The sequence below is a fragment of the Leuresthes tenuis genome, unplaced genomic scaffold (genome assembly GCF_036924035.1).
Source record: "Leuresthes tenuis unplaced genomic scaffold, fLeuTen1.0.hap1 SCAF_14, whole genome shotgun sequence".
Classification (NCBI taxonomy): domain Eukaryota; kingdom Metazoa; phylum Chordata; class Actinopteri; order Atheriniformes; family Atherinopsidae; genus Leuresthes; species Leuresthes tenuis.
In genome coordinates, this window is record NW_027325368.1 from 20,369,810 (window position 1) to 20,387,774 (window position 17,965).

At 38.3% G+C, this 17,965-nt stretch overlaps 1 protein-coding gene across 1 annotated transcript; it reads right to left on the reverse strand.

Annotated features, from left to right (window-relative positions):
- Positions 1-298: 298 nt before the first annotated feature.
- On the reverse strand, positions 299-14,363 carry elovl8a (ELOVL fatty acid elongase 8a). The gene is made up of 9 exons (XM_072362981.1): positions 14,005-14,363; positions 12,684-12,700; positions 5,528-5,594; positions 5,192-5,379; positions 4,433-4,513; positions 4,042-4,098; positions 2,761-2,875; positions 2,540-2,667; positions 299-466 (listed from the first exon to the last, which is right to left on the reverse strand). The coding sequence occupies exons 1-9, from the start codon at positions 14,030-14,032 to the stop codon at positions 299-301; spliced, it is 849 nt and encodes a 282-aa protein (XP_072219082.1). The 5' UTR covers positions 14,033-14,363.
- Positions 14,364-17,965: the final 3,602 nt, after the last annotated feature.

Consider the following 17,965-nt stretch of genomic DNA (forward strand, 5'->3'; position numbering starts at 1 on the left):
GGACGTGGATGCAAAATACACATAAAAACTCTTGATTCATCAAAATAATAAAGCAACACATTTGGTTCATTCTCCTTGTTTTCAGATTTCATAAGTTATGTTTTCATATTGACATTAATAATATAGAAGAAATATGTAGTTAGTTATCATCGCATCATATCTATGAAGAAATTAACACTGAAAACAAACAGAAATAGTTTTTCAAATGTAATTAAATGTTCTCTTGGCTTCATAATCTTTTATTTTATCTCTTTTCTTTCTCTCATCATCCCCCTTTCTTCTTCCCCTTTCCTTCTCTCTATTTTTTCTTGGTCTTCCTGGCGAGGTAACTGTGGTAGTAGAAGTTACTGAATAGAGCAATGAGGCTGAGAGAGTAGGCCAACACAACCACGTTCATGGAGTCTGGGAAGTCACAGTCAGCAAACAGGTTATAGATGGTGTGGATGGTAACTATGAAAAACTGCAGCTGATGAAAGACAGAGAGAAGATTAAATTAAATGACTCACAGTCCAGCTACCCTGACTGGCCAGAAACTAAGGAAGACAAAAACAGAAATGCAATATAAATAACCATAATCACTGTAAATGTAGAAGGGTTAGCAGAAAACGCTTCTGTCGACCTTACAGAAGTAAATGCAGACAAGGCCATGATGTGTGGCAGACAAACACATACGTCTCTTTGATTAGAATGCGAAAGTTTGGACCCCCTAATCAAAATGTTCTATTACTCTGAAATATAACAACTACCAAGTACAACATCAATTTTAAAAGAAATTCTGATCTTTTTTTAAAAATGTGAATAAAAACAGAGTCAGGGATTTGCTTTTTTGGAGCAATTTCAGAATAATTTTCTTCAGTGTAAAACCACAAAATCCTTAAATATTTTATCACGTATAATACCTAAATTTTCATGGACAAAGAGATTTTTAATTTCAATGGGACCTTTTTCCTGGTTAAATAAAAATGTATTAATAATGATAATAATGAATAGCATTAAAAGAATTAGAGAAACATATCTGTGCCGAAGAAACACAGATGGGAATCAGAATTGGATGGCTGTGACCTTTGGACCTTCAACAAGGCATTGCAATAAAAACAAGTGTAATTCTGTCATGGAAATAACATGTAACATGTCATTGAACTAGTTCACCGGGGCATCCACAAAGGCAGGTTAAAGCTCTTTCATGCAATCAGACAAATGTGAACATGATCCAGAAACATCTTCTCTGAGTCAAAGATCATTTAAAAACGGACTGAGGCAAAATTGTAAACTGACCTGTGGTCAAACAAATCTAAATCTAAAATACTTTTTAGAAATAATGGGCACTGCGTCCTCCAAAATGAAGAGCATGGGGACCATCTGCCTTGTTATCAGTGCTTATTTGAAAAGCCCTTCACCACCCAAACGTTTGCATGATTTTCCTTCTTTCTACCATTGCCAAAAAAACAACATTAATCTTCAACTTCATGTGAATTGGTAATAGCTTCATCTTCTACTCTGACCAGTTGCATTGAGGTGATATGTCGTTCCCATCATAGCTATTTAGTTATCATAGCATAAAGTTTTGCATGCCCCCGGCAACCAAAGTGTTTACTTCTATGAATAAAATAGATAAAGTAAGAAGCAACATGAGCAAACACACAGAAATATAATCTTTTAGATCAACTTGGCTAAGTTGTTAACTAAACTGTGAAGCCAACTTTTAATGAAGGCCTGGGGGCCAGCGGTAAGGTCGGGTGAAAATATTGTTAGAAAATGCCAGTCAAGTACCATAATGAACTGTATGTGCTGGAGCCATACAGACAAAAGAAAACCCCACAACAGAATGTATTGTTTCACCATCAATGCTATAAGTAGAGAACAGATGGTCTGGTTAACAGAGGGGCATCAGTGCTGCTAATCTGACCAATTAAACTAACAGCCAGTCAGAACAATGACAAAGCAACCAGGAGGCTTCCATGTTAATCTCATCAAAAGGGAATACTCCGAATTTTTTTGAACATATACCCAAACGAAGAAAAGACTGAACAACTGACAACATTCTCAGCTTTTTTTTTTTCTAAAACAGAGGCAGACATGTGGTTTCACACCGTATTAAATGTTTAACTCTAAATATGCTGATGCTGCTGAAATTATTCACCAAGTCAACATTTGATATTATCAGATACTTGCATTTTTTTGTAATCATTTGATTATAATAAAAAAAATAGTTAAAATATGTAAAACTGTAAATTTGTTTAAATCCTACTTTTTACTATTTCACCATAAAGTGGCATCTAAAGCATTTGTTTGATAAAAACATTTTTTTTCGTCTCTATTTTTTATTTTCGGCCTTTCTTCTGTATACAAGAGCATCAGCAAAGTTTGCCAAGTTCAGGCTATTTAATAGCTACAGTTCATGGGGTGTCACAAAAGTAATCTTAATGGTGCAAAGGGTAAAGTAGCCCAATAACCCTCATTCCACCCACCCCACTCCCATTTACAGCAGCCTCTCCCAGAAAACAGTCTCAGCATCCCTGACACATAGGCACATACTGACCAGCTGCAGGCAGGTGAGGTATCGTTTCCACCACAGGTATTTGCTCATGCTCGGTCCAAAAGCTGCTAGCCCATAGTACAAATACATAACAACGTGGACGAAGGAGTTGATCAGACCAATCAGGAAAGCTACGGACAGATACACAGGACAGATGTCACATGTTATCTTCTTAACCACACTGTATGTGTCAGTGTGTGCAGATGTGTGTAGATTGTACTCACACTGGCCCCCAGCCACATATTTAACTCCAGCCCACCAATTGAAGATCATAGTGGCATGGTGGTATACATGAAGGAAGGTCAGTTGACTGTTCTTTTTCCTCAGGATGAAAAATATCTGCACCATGTAAACACACAAATACATTTGACGTGTTGTGGAAGCATTGCAGGAAAACACGAGGATATGCAGTGGTGACTTGTAGACTTGAGTAAGTTCGAGAAAAGTGTCTCCTGAAATGCTCCCGAACATTTGAAAAAAATCAAATAGCGGTTTCTGGTTAAATTTGAACAAACAAACTGGTAAAATGCAGTCATAGAATGTAGCTGAGGTATTTCCATTCATGCACACCTTAATCTTTTAAATATTCTCTTTTAAAAACTAGTTGTGCATTTAAATACAGATCATTTTCTATAATTGATTATATTTTATTAATCATATGCGGAAAATGTACAGTTTTAGAAAATATTCATTCAGAATTCATTTAGAAAATATTTGTGATGATTCGCCTGTTGTTAAAACTGAATTGAATTAGACTGAATAGGTTTGAATGAATTGACTTGGACTGAATTAATTTTTCTCTGACATGAACTGAATTTAACTGCAATTGTTGGGACATAGCAAGCAAGGTGAAGGGGCTAGTTGAGCTTAGAAATGATAAAATTTAATTTACAAGACTCATCATTTAACAGAGGAAATAACCAGTAGATTTAAATATTCATGAGTTGTGTCTGAAATATAATCATTAGGTTCCACCTCCAGCGGTTGCCATGTTCATCTTCGCTACAGGCCCCGATCGAGTGGAAATGTTACGTGCATCTTTTGTACAACCCATTTGGCAGGACAATATGACACCAAGTGTACATTTTCACAAAAGTGCAGTTATGTGCAGTGTTACGTAACTTTTTAAAAAAAAATGTATTTACTGTAAATGTGTAAAACCCACTTTTGGCTTCAGCTAGCAACAAATAACCATTTATCAGGGGGGAAGCAGGCATGGTGAAGCTCTGAAACTTGCATGCTTTCACCTGAGGGATTCCTGCAGGAGGTGTCTCAAGTGAAATGTGTCACATAGTGGCAGAGACATCAAGCTGCTTGGGCTGAGGAATGTACGTAATATATGCAATTGTGGACCCACAGAATGTCCTGACAGTGTGCTGGCAGTGTACAAACTACATGTGGATGTTTGAAAAATCTGTTCGGAGTTACTGTTCAGAATATAGTTCCTCTACATCCAAATAAAACAAAAATCTGAGCAGCTCTTTCTCAACTTTTGTTTTACTTACAGTGTCACTGAGTTCAATCACTTTGGAGAAGTAGAACCACCAGCACACTCTTGCCATCTGTCCAACACACAAAATATACATACATAAATATCAGCCTTCTCTTGTGCTGCTTTTTTTCATGAACATATGCATTTCAACATTTGAATAGTATATTAACTTTGGCCTCTATAGCTCAATTTCCGTTGTTGCATGGAACAATAATTCCAGTGTGTAAACTCTGTCTGTAATCCAAGCACACACAAACCGTCAAACTCAATGCCGCACATGGCACATATTACTGTATGTTGTCAAGGACTAGAAATATCTTTGCATGGTGTTACAATTCAAGTTTCAGAGTAGAACATTATTAAGAAAGTGCTGCACAAGCAACCATGTAGTAAAAACGATTTACCCTCATGGCCAGTGGACTGTTGCTGTAGTCGACTGGCTGGCACAACAAACTGTATCCGGCCAACCAAGAAGATGCTGTAAACTGTAAATACAAAAAGCTTCTTTCATGTCCGCTTAGATTATCCAATTTTATCCACACATATCAAATTCAGTTTGATTCAATTCAATTCAATTCAATTCAATTCAATTCAATTCAATTCAATTCAATTCAATTCAATTCAATTCAATTCAATAATACTTTATTATGGGAAATCATATTGCTGCATTATTAGTATTTATTAAAGACATATAAATCAGCTCACAAACATGTAGAAAGTTGTAGTGTAGCAAAGAGGAAGCTGTGGTAGATATCATCAGACCATAATGAGACCTTACTGGTTATGGATGCGAGAACTCACTTCCTATTGGGGGACTTCTTAGATGGAATAAAGCGTATAACCTGTGGAATCACCTGAAATGTACATCTGTACCTGTCAAAGATTTTGGTGGCATTTGCGGCCATGAACTTGACTGAGTAAGAAGCTTCCTCTTGAAACTTCCAGCATAAATTGAGGTTATTTTAATTTGATAATTAGCTGAAATCAGGTTTCTGTAAGTTTTTGGATTTTGGGCTGATTTGTGTTCATTATGATTTGATTTTAAAGGTTAACAACCTTCTGTGGTTGCTTGAAATGCATTTATTTGAGACCCCTGCAAATTTCAAGATAAATTTCCTACCTATCCAATTCCCTCAAAATCCCTCCTGCTGTGCAGTACGTACCTCGTAAAACATGTAGGCAGAGAGACAGACCATGGCAAAGTTGTAAACTATCAGGACAGGTTTGAGGTTGACAGGCTCCCTCTTCACCATCAGCTTTGGCCCCACCCATATAATGATTAAATAGCACAAGAATATACAGATAATTGGCACAGGAGAGTAGACCAGCAGCCAGCTGTCTGTTCTTTTGTCTAGACAGAGAAACAATACAGAAAACAGAATTTATAGCACAGATTGCCCTGTTGTTTGTAAAAAAAAATATATATGTATATATAAATATATTATACAGTTGATATGGTATAAGCATACGATTGAGATAAAAATGAAATTACAACTTGCCTCCATTTTCCAGAATACCCAGGCAGAATAATTGGACTTTCTGCCACAGGGTGACAGCCTTGTTACCCTGAGATGGAAACATATGAGCAGAGGAAACTGTCATTAAACTCAAAATTAGGCCAAACACATTGATTTGAAGGTGCTATAACTCTATAAATGGCTTGTGTCATAAGTCTGTCAAGGACAAATATTAAACCAAATGCAATTTTAGAGGACAAGAGGGTAACAGATGCCATTACAGTATAACTAGTGTTAATTCACTGACATGACAGGCAGAGAACATTACATGTAAAAAATAATTGGACATGTACTCATTTTTTTTACTTTTTCATGCATTAATGAATTATTACTACTTTATTAACAGTCATCATTGAGAAAGCAGTCAAACAGGCAACAAAACTAGGAAAAAGGCATACAAACAGTCTGTTGGGTAAAAAAAAAACACATACAAAGATCACAGGAAGCACACAAATATATATATATGATTATACAAATCTTAGCTGGTGCATGGGTAGCTGGTGCTGAAATGCATCCAAAAACATGCATTTCATGTTAATTGGTGACTAAATTGACCCGAGGAGTGAGTGTGCAAACTTGTCTATGTTGACCCATGATGACGTCCAAGATGTAACTATACCTACCTTAAAACCAGCAGCTCCAGTTTCTGATTTTGCAACTAAAGCAGCTTTCTGAGCTAAAGGACAATGAGCACCTATATTAACCACTGGCATATAGACTATAAGCTGAGAATGAGCACATTCTAGATTTATTACATACCTCTTGGCATCAGCCTTCAAAGTACCCTTTAGCTTCTAGTTTTGATGGATAAATCCAACCAGAATTGTTGCTCAAAGCAAACCCATTTTGCTGCCCAAACCTAACTAGAAAGTGATAGAGAAAAATCCCTGCTCCCCAGAGGACGTCAAACATGTCCAGCAGTTGATGAGGTTTCAGACAGATGTCAGTTTGTTCACCACTCTTGACCTGAGCAAGGGTTACTGGTACCTGACCCTTGAACTGGAGACAGTGAAGCTGACAGCCTTTGGTAAACAATTCACTTCAAAATCCCTGGTTCTCAGAGAGTTCTACAGCACAGAAGAGCAAAGGACATAACAGTAACTAATAGGGAATATTTTGATGTTATACCTGGATGATCAAATTAGCTGCTCTCACCTCTAATCCTCATAAGTGTATGCGCAGGGATAGGTGGAGTATTGGCCGTTTATATGGGCAAGACTAGTCAGCCTGAACAGTTCATATTTGGTGTCCACAACCAAAAGGAAAGTGTGTTATTGGTGCGGTGGTTCTAAAAGGACTGAAATTGTGACTTTCCAAAGCCTCTGCACCGAAAAAGGCTGAGTGAACTGTGATGGGATCTACAATAACCTTAAGGCAGTGTTGGGAAATTACTCCAGTCATCATAGTCTTGCCCACACCCAGCCATTCACACTGCAGGAAGATGCCTCTGGAATGACAAAAGGGACAGTGCTGCTACAGGAAGTGAATAGGGAGAGAAGGCCAGTAGTATTATAAAGCTGCAGGTTCAAGACTGATAGACAAGGTACTCTACAGAAAATAGGCTGGTGCTGCAATTAAATGAACTGTGGCGTCTCTTTTGGGTCGACGCTATGCCCTATATATGTCATGTGTGCAGAGTAGGATGAAATGTCCTCTTGCAACTTTAGTAGAAGTCCTCATGACTGTCTCCCCTATGTATAAAGATTGCTGTACTGTTGTAGAGTTAGTAGGGATAAAAAGTTATGGAGAAGAAGGTTTGTGATACTTTCAATGTTCTATCAGCCGAGATTAATAATCATAACCTCTATAATCATTTTCATTCACACAGCATTAGTCTGCTGTTTTACATAATTCCTATTTTTTTATAGTCTATGTCCTAATATGTCTTAATGTCATTATTCTGAAAGACTCTAGACAAAGAATTCTGAAGGTCCATGAAAGTTATATTATATCACCATACAAGAGCATGTCTTAGGTCCTGCAGCCTTAATTGGAACCAGCTAGCATGTGCAATGAGTGCCTTGAGAAAGAAATTATATGTATACAAAACATATGGTATAAGCAGAACAAAGTAGAGACTTAAAACAGCATATGTCAATAAAGTGCACCCTTCTTTAAGGTTTTAGGTGGGGTGTTTAAAGAACACCCCGCTGAAAACTTGATTAAGCCACCCTGTGATGATCTGCATTATATTTCAAGGATTATGTTCACTAATCCTAACGTATCTCTTGATAATGGATAATAACTAATAATCCTCATGATGAATGGCTGCCTGATGGGGAGGACAGGGTTATGACTTCTAAAGATGATCAACATGTTATAATGCTGCCATCTAGTGTCTGAGGATGAACTCTAAATGCATACAGTGACTAACAGTCTTTCCTTCATATGTGCTTGTATGTCAGAGAAAACTGAGTTGACTGAGGTATAGATGTTTTTTGTTAGAGCTTGAGCTCTGCCATGTGGTGTTGTCTCAGTGTTGTCTCATTATTTTGAGTCAAAGCAGTTTTCACACAGTTACTCAGTTAATCTGAACTTTAGCTGGATGCTCACCCTCAACCTCCCATCAATTTATAAAACCAATCAAATTGTATTCTTTTTCTGTTTTTGGACTTTACTTTTGGGGAAAAATAAATACACACACTGTCGATAGCTGCCATTGAGATTCTGAAAGACGTAACAAACACAAAAAAACAAGGTAAACCTCTGGTGTTTCCAACCATGTCACATAATACTTGATTCAAAGACTGAACAATGCATTTTGTCTGACTGATTTTCAGTGCACAAAGACACATTTTAATCGTGATTTTTAAACCTAATGAGTAAAAATAAGGATGCCTTCCTCTTAAATTCTTCCTCTTTTATTATTTGCTTTAATCATGCATAATTCAGCAGTCCTTGATAATAGCCTTTCTTCAAGCTAGAGCATGTTTCACCTTGTTGCCCTAAAGAAGGACACAGTAATCAGGAGATCAGTTCCACTCATTCTGCTGATCTCCACTGATGCCTGCTTTAACACCACAGATTCAGTGTAGCCTCAGTTCCCAGTGATTAGAATCAAATATACAGTACCCCCCCCCCCCACACACACACACACCCCACCCCCACAGCTGAAGGTAAGCTAAAGCACCATTTACTGTTACGCCTGTAGCAACATGCTATGGGGACAAAGCTAAGTAGTTAATCCTCACCTGTAGCCTCACAAGGATTTACTGAATAAATCCCTAACAGGTCCAGACTCCTGCAACCTGCTGAATTTCAACTTGTGTAGAAATACTGGATGATAATTTATATGAAAATGTTTTCAAGGCCTGAAACGTACTGGCAGAATACTTTGTAATCGTTAAAGCTCAAAACTCTGTGATGGACTGTCTACCTGTTTACAGTATACCCTGCCTATCACTCAGTGTCAACTGGGATAGACTCCAGCCCCCTCACAACCCAGCACATGATTAAGCAGCTACATATAACTAATGGAAGGATTTCTAAATTAGTGCAAATTAAAATTACAGCTATAGAACAACAGCCATTTGCAATCTGCAGTACATAAGAAGAAATAAATGTATAAAAAGTCGATCAGTTGCAATGCATTATGAACTTCTAATTGTGTCAGCAATAACAAATGCTACTTTACCGTCATTCTGATGGTGTTTGGTTGTAATTTTTCCCTTCAGCTCTGTGCTCAGTCAGAGCGTGCTGCATCTCAGCCAAGTCTTAAGCAGCTCTGAGGTAATTGACCTGTTTCCCCTGTGTGCTTGGGCTGACATATGGCTTACCGGGTAAATCCCACCTAAAAGTGATATTTATAGTGCACAAAATTGTGCTGATAGGAAATGGATATGATGTCGAAATTTCAATTAATTTTTGACAAAATGTGTCAAAGTTAGAATAATGAGTGACCTGATTAAGTGAAAAGTGAATCCCTCAGGTATGACTAATATACAGCTGACCATTAGTGGTGGAGGCTATGTGCAATTTACATTCAATTTGAAAAATAGTGTTGCTTGGTTTTTCTAATGTTTAAAGAAATACTGATATTGAGAAGAAGATAAATAATCTCTCAAATAGATTAACTTCACAGGCTTCAGACGTTAGAGTAACTTTGTTTTATTTTTTGAATGTACATCATCTTAAAACAGAAATTACAATCTTGAAGCTCATTCTTCATGAGGGAAAAAAATCCTACAGTACAGACTTTATCTGTACTCAATGAATGAAAATTATACCAACAGAAGTACAACACAATCAATGTATGCTTCTTCAAAGCACGCAGTATCTAATTCATTCAATAGATTAGTGTATTAACAATTAAGTCTTTTCTCAATTCCTTAAACATCTCAGTGGGTGGCTTTCATTAAGACCACAGCAAGGAAAACATAATAATAAAAGTACAAAGTGAGCTGTGATGAGAAACGTATCAATCTTAAACAATAACCTGGCTGAGTTCACTTGAGCAGCATTGGACACCGTCCTCTGTCTCTATCTGAGTGACAGTAACACTCAGCCCCCTCCCTCCTCTCCCCATGCATCCATCTACAGCCTCCTGCGAGCAGGTTTTACACTGTGGACTTCATTAATGGTAGAAGATGAGAAGACCTGGCTACTTTATCCAAACAGGAGAGGGGTGTGCAAATGCCAACAGAGAAATCACAACCAGGTTGCTGCGTAAGGCAGATGCAGCTGCTGGTGAGATGCTGTTTACCTGCATATGTAAATCCATAACAAAGATGTTTAATCATTTCATCTAAATAGGAGTCTCAGCAGTTATATTCTAAAAAGCTTAAGACAGGAGAAGACAAAGCAAAACACAAGCAAATGAACTGATGCTGGATTATCTATTCTATGATTGCTGTTGTCAGCTTGATGGTATTAATTATGGTGGTGATGATGCTGAGGATGGGGGTGTTGGTGATTGTGAAGTTGAGGAGTTTGAGTTCTATTTTGATTTTTGTCATTCTGATACTGAGTCTGACTCTGATGATGGTGGTCTTGGTGAGAGTGATGATGATGATGATGAGTACCACTGGAAGGTGAGTCTTCCTCCTCCAGAGCATCAGTAGCTGTTTGGTTGACGTTTGACTGAGTTGTTCCATTCTTTATGACGAGGTTCCCGCCTTTTGATAAAGTGGAGTTAGACTGGAAAAGATAAACTCAATCAGTTGCGTACTCAGAAAAAATTTTTACACCTTTAATCTCACTGGGGTGTCACACAAATTGATGTCTTAATATAGTTTTTTCCTGTGACACTAAGCTAAGCTTAGACTAGCTATAGTATTAACTATATGCTGGGTGTATAGGTAATTCACATTGACACCGTATTTCCTCTTGCCAGTTCTACAATATTTAGGAGCTCTGAAGGTGAGTCTCCTCAGTTCTTTAGTTCCTTGGTAAGTTTTGTGTCTGCTTGTGCGTTTTGTATTTTCTTTTCTGCAGAAAATCATTCGGTGCTGTGGGTTTGGAGGTGAGTTGAAGTTGGGGTTGTGTTGGGTGGAAAGGTTGGGTACTTCTTTTGTTTGTTGCTTCTTTTTATTGTTTCCCCTGTATTTTGCTCTTACACTTGGTGCTACATTCAGTTTGTATGAAAAGGACTGACTGACCAACTTGAGCTGCATGTAGAAACTCCGGAGGGGTGGTGGCCAGCACTGGCCTATCCTTGGCTCTGCGGCTGTGTCAGAACATGATATGATCGTTGCACTTTTCGTTGAGAGACTGAGAGACTGACTGTCTATCATTGATGAAAAAAAACCACGTCTGTGCCGTGTTTTTTGTTGGTTGGAGCAGTGCATTTCACAATGCTGCTTGTCCTTACACATAGCCTGTTTCGCCTCCGTTGCTATGTCCTTTCCTGGCTAAAAAGCGTATCAGCAGCAGATCAGCTTTGGACCCTAATAGGACACTTTTTTCTTACCACTTTGGTTCCACAGCTCAAAATTAAAAAAGAATACTGACAAGTTTATCAAATTAAGTCACACTTATAGTTAAAATACCTGTTTAGAGGAAAACATTCAGAGGAAAGTTGTGTTTGTGATCAGTAATCAAATGCCTTTGTTTTGGTCTATAAAAATGTCTATTTTGCTTTTGGAAAGGCTCTATTATTCACAACAAGCTAATAGCCAAATATTTCTGAAGATTAAAGTTTAAGATGCAGTTTATGTGCGTACAATCGATGCTACACAGACACACTATAAGCTAAAAGAGGCTACAAAGTCCAATTGATTGAGATGAAGGTTGTTTATAATTCAAATCATATTATGCTTTTTGTCTGGCGTTTGTGTGCCAAAATTTACATCACATTCTGGTTGTATTACTTGGTTAGGATTTCAAATCCAAACTCACCGGTTAGGGTAAAAAAAGAATCACATATTTATGACGCTGTTAATGTTTACAGCCATGTATGGGTGTGGGTATGTGAAACCATTTGCATGCATGTGTTAATGCGACTACTCACAGAGCAGTTGCAGATGCTACCGTTGTAAGTAGCTCTAATAGCAGCTTCTACATAAGGGTATTGCAGGAAACTGTAAGGCAGCACAATATGGAAGGTGAGGAGACCACACCTAAAGGAAATGGAAAAAAGAAAGAATTAAACTGACAATCACTGCAGTAATAGGTGTCTTTTTTTCATTATTATTTTTGTTGTCTTCAGCTCTTAAAGCCAGATGTTGGCGGTTGAAAAAAATTATCAATGTGGAGCAAAGTTAAAAAGAAAGATAAAATGATGCATGGCATCCTTAAAACAGTGAAGTCAAGAGAGCTGAGACTCCCATAAATAGTTTCTCTACGTTTTATGTCTGCACAAATGAAGGAATTGAAAATCTGCAGGATTTGTTTTCTATAAAACCTGCAGGTGTTTGGACATTTAAATTTAAATGCGTAGCGGTGTGGTGGTTAATTCTGTGGCCTCATAGCGAGTAGGTTCTTCGTTTCAAACCAGCGCCTCTGTTTCCCCCAACCTTGTTTGGGTTTTGTCAGAGTGCTCCACTTAATTCCCACGGCCGAGAGAGCAGGCTGGTCTTACCTATCGTAGATTAAAAAGTCATCTTTGTCACCATGCAGCGCCTCCCACACATCATCTTGAAAGGGGGTCTGCTGATATACAGGGACTCCCCTGGGAGCTGCTTGACTCAGCAACTTGTACATGGCTCTGGAATGAGGCTCTCGCTGGTTCACAATCATGAAGGACACCTCTGTCAGGTTGCTGCGGTTCAGTTTGTCACGCAGGCCTCCAATTCTATGGATGGTTAGATGGATGAAGAGAGTAAGTCAAGAATTGTTCTCACTGTTGATGCAGACAAGTTGAGGATAACAGAAGGATGACAGGGTAATAATCAAACTTAAACTCTACACAAAAAGCAGTGCTTAATGGTAAACTCCTCCAATGAATTTGATCAGTTTGGCAATGCTGTTCACTTTTTATTCATTTTTACATGGTCAGCAGTTATCGCAGCAGAGGGTGCTGTTGTGTTTTTTGGTCGGAGGTTGCAAGTGCACTCACACCTCAGAGATGTTTCATTTCACATATTTCACTTTATTTGTGGATTAGATAAAAATGTGTCATTAAAAAAAGTGTGATTATTTAAACTGATTGTGCAGCAAAGTGTTGCAACAATCTCAGCTGAGAGAAAAACTGATTAAAAAGCAACAAACCGCAAAATTGCCACAAGCTGATGTCTTGCTGAAGTACTACAAATGACTGTAACACAGATGCTGATGCAGAACAGTGTTTAGAGCCATATAAGAGGGCAACTGGGTGTATTGCACAATATATGGAACTGCTTTTTCACTCATTTTCAGTCCAGTTGTTGTACCTGATTATCAGAGGAATGCGTGTTTTTTTATTGTTTGCTTGTTTAGCCACTTAACACTGACCTATGAATCGCTCAAGGATAAAAAAGGCATCTAACTCGTGGGTTGAATCAGTGTTGTGTCGACACATAACAGACCATTTCACAAACAACTAGCTTTAAATTGTATATTTAGACACTTTGTTATTAGCAGCCTGTCACAATGACGCATACTTTGTTCCCGTTTCTTTAGTTGCATTTTTTTTTTAAATGCCAAAGATAACACAGTTTGACCGATATAAAATAGTATTTTTCACCAACAAGCTGAAAACTTTGCCTATCTCAGCACGGTGTGCTGTTTGTCCTTAAAAGAACTGAGGAAACTCGACAAGTGGAGGACAAATGAAAAAGTAGCAGACCTAAAAAAATATCTGCAGCTGACAAACAGTATCTTAAAGGGATGTCTTTAAGAAATGGGACCTGACACAGAGCCTGAGAGAAGTTGATCCATCAGTTGATCCATCTACTGGAAGGGGAACAGGGAGCAAAGGCTGAGCTATGCCAAATGACACAAGAAGTGGACTGAAAATCAGTGGCAACAGGTCTTATGGAGGGATGAATCCTCCCCAGAGCCCGGACCTCAACATTATCGAAGCAGTGTGGGATCATCTTGACAGAGAACGGAACAAAAGGCAGCTAACATCCAAAGAAGAGCTTTGGGATGTCCTTTAAGAAGCCTAAGAACTATTCCTGAAAACTATTTAAAGAAATGATGGAAAGCTTGTCAAAGAGAGTTCAGACCATGTTGAAGAATAAAGGTGCTCAGACCACATATTGATTTTCAAGCATGTTAGAATTATATAAGCTGTGTTTTTTTACTTATATACCATATTTATGTTTATGTTTGCACATGTTTCTGTAAATTGCTGCACTTACTTCCCATTCTATTGACTACATATAAAGAAATCATTGGTGGCTCAAGACTTTTGCACAGTAATGTAAGTACTGTACTGTATTTAACTGAGGCACACCCTTCTTACCTGGATGCCTGAATGAGGCAGAATCGTCAGCTCCCCTTCAGAAGAACCACCACGACCACATTTCCCAGCAGGTCTTGCATTGGTGCATGTCCCTTTATGGCCCAGTGTGGGGCGGGTTTGCAGATTCTGGAGGCATTGGCGTCCCCCTCCACTGAAAGCGTGGATTGTGAGGCCCACAGCAGATCCAGGGTCGCACAGAGCAACAGCAGAGAGCGCATTGTGACTCCCTGTCTGCTTGGACTCAGTAAAGCTGCCATAAAAGAAAGATATGTGCAACAATATGTTTTATTTTGACTACGGGGCACTTTGTGTGTGACACACAGGAGCATGTAGTATTTTTACATCAACAGACCTTAATCAAATTTTGAGCCAACGTTATCATCAGAATTTTATATTTGTCTTGGTTTTGAGGCATAAGACTTCCCATTTTAAATGCTCTGCTTGTTCATCTGAAATCTTCTGAACTTTAACTCTTTAAGAGAGCTGTTGAATCTTAATTCAACAAAACCTGGATATTTTTTTTAGACATTTTATTGACATTTTATTGCTTCTTATCTCTTCACTGTGATACTTGCAAAGAAAAGTATTTTTCAGTTTATCTATGCACTTTGGTATCTCTCCAAATCAAATATATTTTAAAATAATAACAATAATGCTTTTAAAATAACTGAATTAATCATAATTTCTCTAAACAACCTAACTTCTATTATCATTGTAAACCCATCTACTAAATAACTAACTCTGGTGCTCTTAAAATACAGGCCAATGATCACTCAGAATCTGTTGATATTATTGAGCAGTTATTAGTAACATGAGCAGGCCAACCACCGTCTTTGTCATGTTCTTTGGATGTGATAAACAACATTTAACAACACCCATGTGTGTGTGTGAGTGTTGTTTTAGGTGTGTATCTAATGTACCAGACCTATCTGACCCGTTATTTAGTCCAGTTATGCTATCTTAAAGTCTTGGACCAGTTAAGGTCATCTGTTGTGCAGTATGAGCAGAGCGCACAAGTACAAAATAGGAACATAGATTGTTTAGTGAAATACAGAATATGAATACATAATGTCGAAGAACAAAGCCAATTATGACAGTTTTTATTTGAGTCTCCAGTGACATCAATTCAGCCTGCGGACAATAAAGCAAGGCAGCATGTGCAGACCAGACAGTCTGGGATTCAATTTTTTTTTTTCTGAAAACAAATGACCCGTCAGTCTGATCCCAAAATAATTAAACAAGCAAACCCTCATTGTCTTTCTCATCACATGGGAAGATAATCTGCAAAAATGAGTTCATTATGGGGTACACTGCCAAAAAAAGAGGAATGTCGGGGGGCAAGTGGACAGACAGGCTGGCAGACACACACGGAGCTGGAGAGACAAAGAGAAGCTGGAACCACACACTCTGCACCAGCAAGGTCTGGGTTACTTTTTGTCAGATGATTGCAGGCTTTTGGGTGGTCCGTTTAACATTAGTTTCTATTTCCCTTTCAAATTGCAAACCCGTCCACGATCAGGACACCAGTGCCTGACAGACATTTTTAACGTACACATACGAAGGGGATCTGTACAGAACTGTACACGTGTAATGTACCTTAAATGTTTAAACAGTGTCGTAACTAAATCTAAACTGGACAAAGTCAAGCACATGTGAAGTGAAAATGTATTCATTTGAAGGCCCAGAGGTATGCATTCAATTGTTTGCTAATCACTCTTCAGAATAAAGAAAATACATCTATTCATTTCATACACCTTTAGAGCCAAAGAGAAACTCTTACCTCCTTCCCCCTCTGTCCCACAGTGACACACACCAAACCCCTGTTGTTTTTAAAGCCTTTGAGATTGGCTGAGCACTTCCCCCAAATTAAACAGACAGAGAGAGATTGATGTCAAAGGACTTCAGTTTGAAAGTGTGTAAATCACCAGTGCAAATAGGGTTACGAGGCGAGGGTGACCTACATTACGACAAAATTAGAACTCTTTTGTTCCTCAGGTTTTTTCTTCTGGTTCCTGAGTATGATGAGCTGGCAGTATTTGTGATAGTTTTGAGAGGAGCTGTGTGGGTTGTTCTAGTAAAAGCTACTGAAAGGAGGTGCGGTGCTTCATTTTCACTCTCCTTTCGCTGGGGCTACAGTGACCCATGCTTAATGAAAGAAAATGGGGCGATCCATCCCACAATTCCTTGCTGCAACACCATTCCCACCATCACACCTTTCATCTACTGCTGTTATTAAGCACAAATTTTACAATTGTTTTCATATCGTCACTTTCTTTCTTTCTTTCTTTCTTTCTTTCTTTCTTTCTTTCTTTCTTTCTTTCTTTCTTTCTTTCTTTCTTTCTTTCTTTCTTTCTTTCTTTCTTTCTTTCTTTCTTTCTTTCTTTCTTTCTTTCTTTCTTTCTTTCTTTCTTTCTTTCTTTCTTTCTTTCTTTCTTTCTTTCTTTCTTTCTTTCTTTCTTTCTTTCTTTCTTTCTTTCTTTCTTTCTTTCTTTCTTTTTCTCTTTTTCTCAGTTGAATAACCAGCCTTAGGAACGAAGAAACATTTTCACTGGGTCGTTCACATTGATAAAGCATGCATTTAATTACTGTAAGAGAGTAAGAAAGCACAGGGTAAATTTGTATTGAAGACCATCTGTAGAGCAGCTGCTTTTGATTTACTGCTTAAGAATTCTGTGATTCATCTTTCCTTGACCTCACAATGCCATTCATCTGAGGACAATGCTCATTTAATGAGTAAAGTTCCTAAAAATTTCTTGTATGGCATTAGACGTAACTTGTTTTAGAAGTGTGCCTTCAGGATGAATCGTCAGTTTTTTTTTAATGTTTTGTGTTGTAACATCATCAGGTCCAGATTGTCTTTGAGTCCAGTGTTAGATTCGTGACTAATATCTTCAAAACCATCTGCCTCAGCTGTACTATGTGTAAGTGTGGAATGTTAGGATGCTGAGACACAGCAAAAAAGCAGGTTAACGTTGTGCTGTATACATGTCAGCTCAATGATGCTCACATCTCTGCGCCCACAGATCTCTGGTATGTCTTGTTGATCTAACTATGTGATTTAGCCAGTTTTTGGACTGTGTAAAGGTGAAACCCACCCTGACAAACACAAGAAATAGAACAAATAAATGTTTCCACTTTTGAAAGCAGTCAGAGAAAAAACAAAAATCAATGACACCGCATGAAGGTCAATATGGTAAATGTACCACAAACAGTCTTTTTCATCAAGGGACCTGGAACAGAAAGGCAAATTGTCCTGTGCCTGAATCTTGGATGTGGCATCAACAGGCCATGGGCAACTTCGTCAGCTCAGAGGCTACATTTGCTGTGATCAGCCTCTTTGATCTTCACATCAAGGCTTCTTACCTTTGCCCTAGTTCTAACTTGAAAGCCGGAGGTGAACAGACGTCCATGGTTGTCGCTCCCAAACTGTGGAAGAGCATTCCCCATTTCATCACATCTGCCGTTTGTTACAATCGACTACCAGGAACTCACTTCTAAAACTTAGTCCTTTCGTGAATATTCTCTCCTGGCTCTTATTTTCTGTCTGTCACCCGCTCTGAACTGATTTGATATCAGGTTCTGCTTTGCTTCAGCTT

Coding starts and splice junctions, on each gene's coding strand:
- elovl8a (XM_072362981.1), bottom strand. CDS start 14,032: ATGTTAGCTGCCTTTTGTTCCGTTCTCT. Junction 5,380..5,527: donor GGGTATTCTGGAAAATGGAG/GCAAGTTGTAAT, acceptor TTCTCTGTCTAG/ACAAAAGAACAGACAGCTGG. Junction 2,876..4,041: donor TGATTGAACTCAGTGACACT/GTAAGTAAAACA, acceptor TACATGGTGCAG/ATATTTTTCATCCTGAGGAA.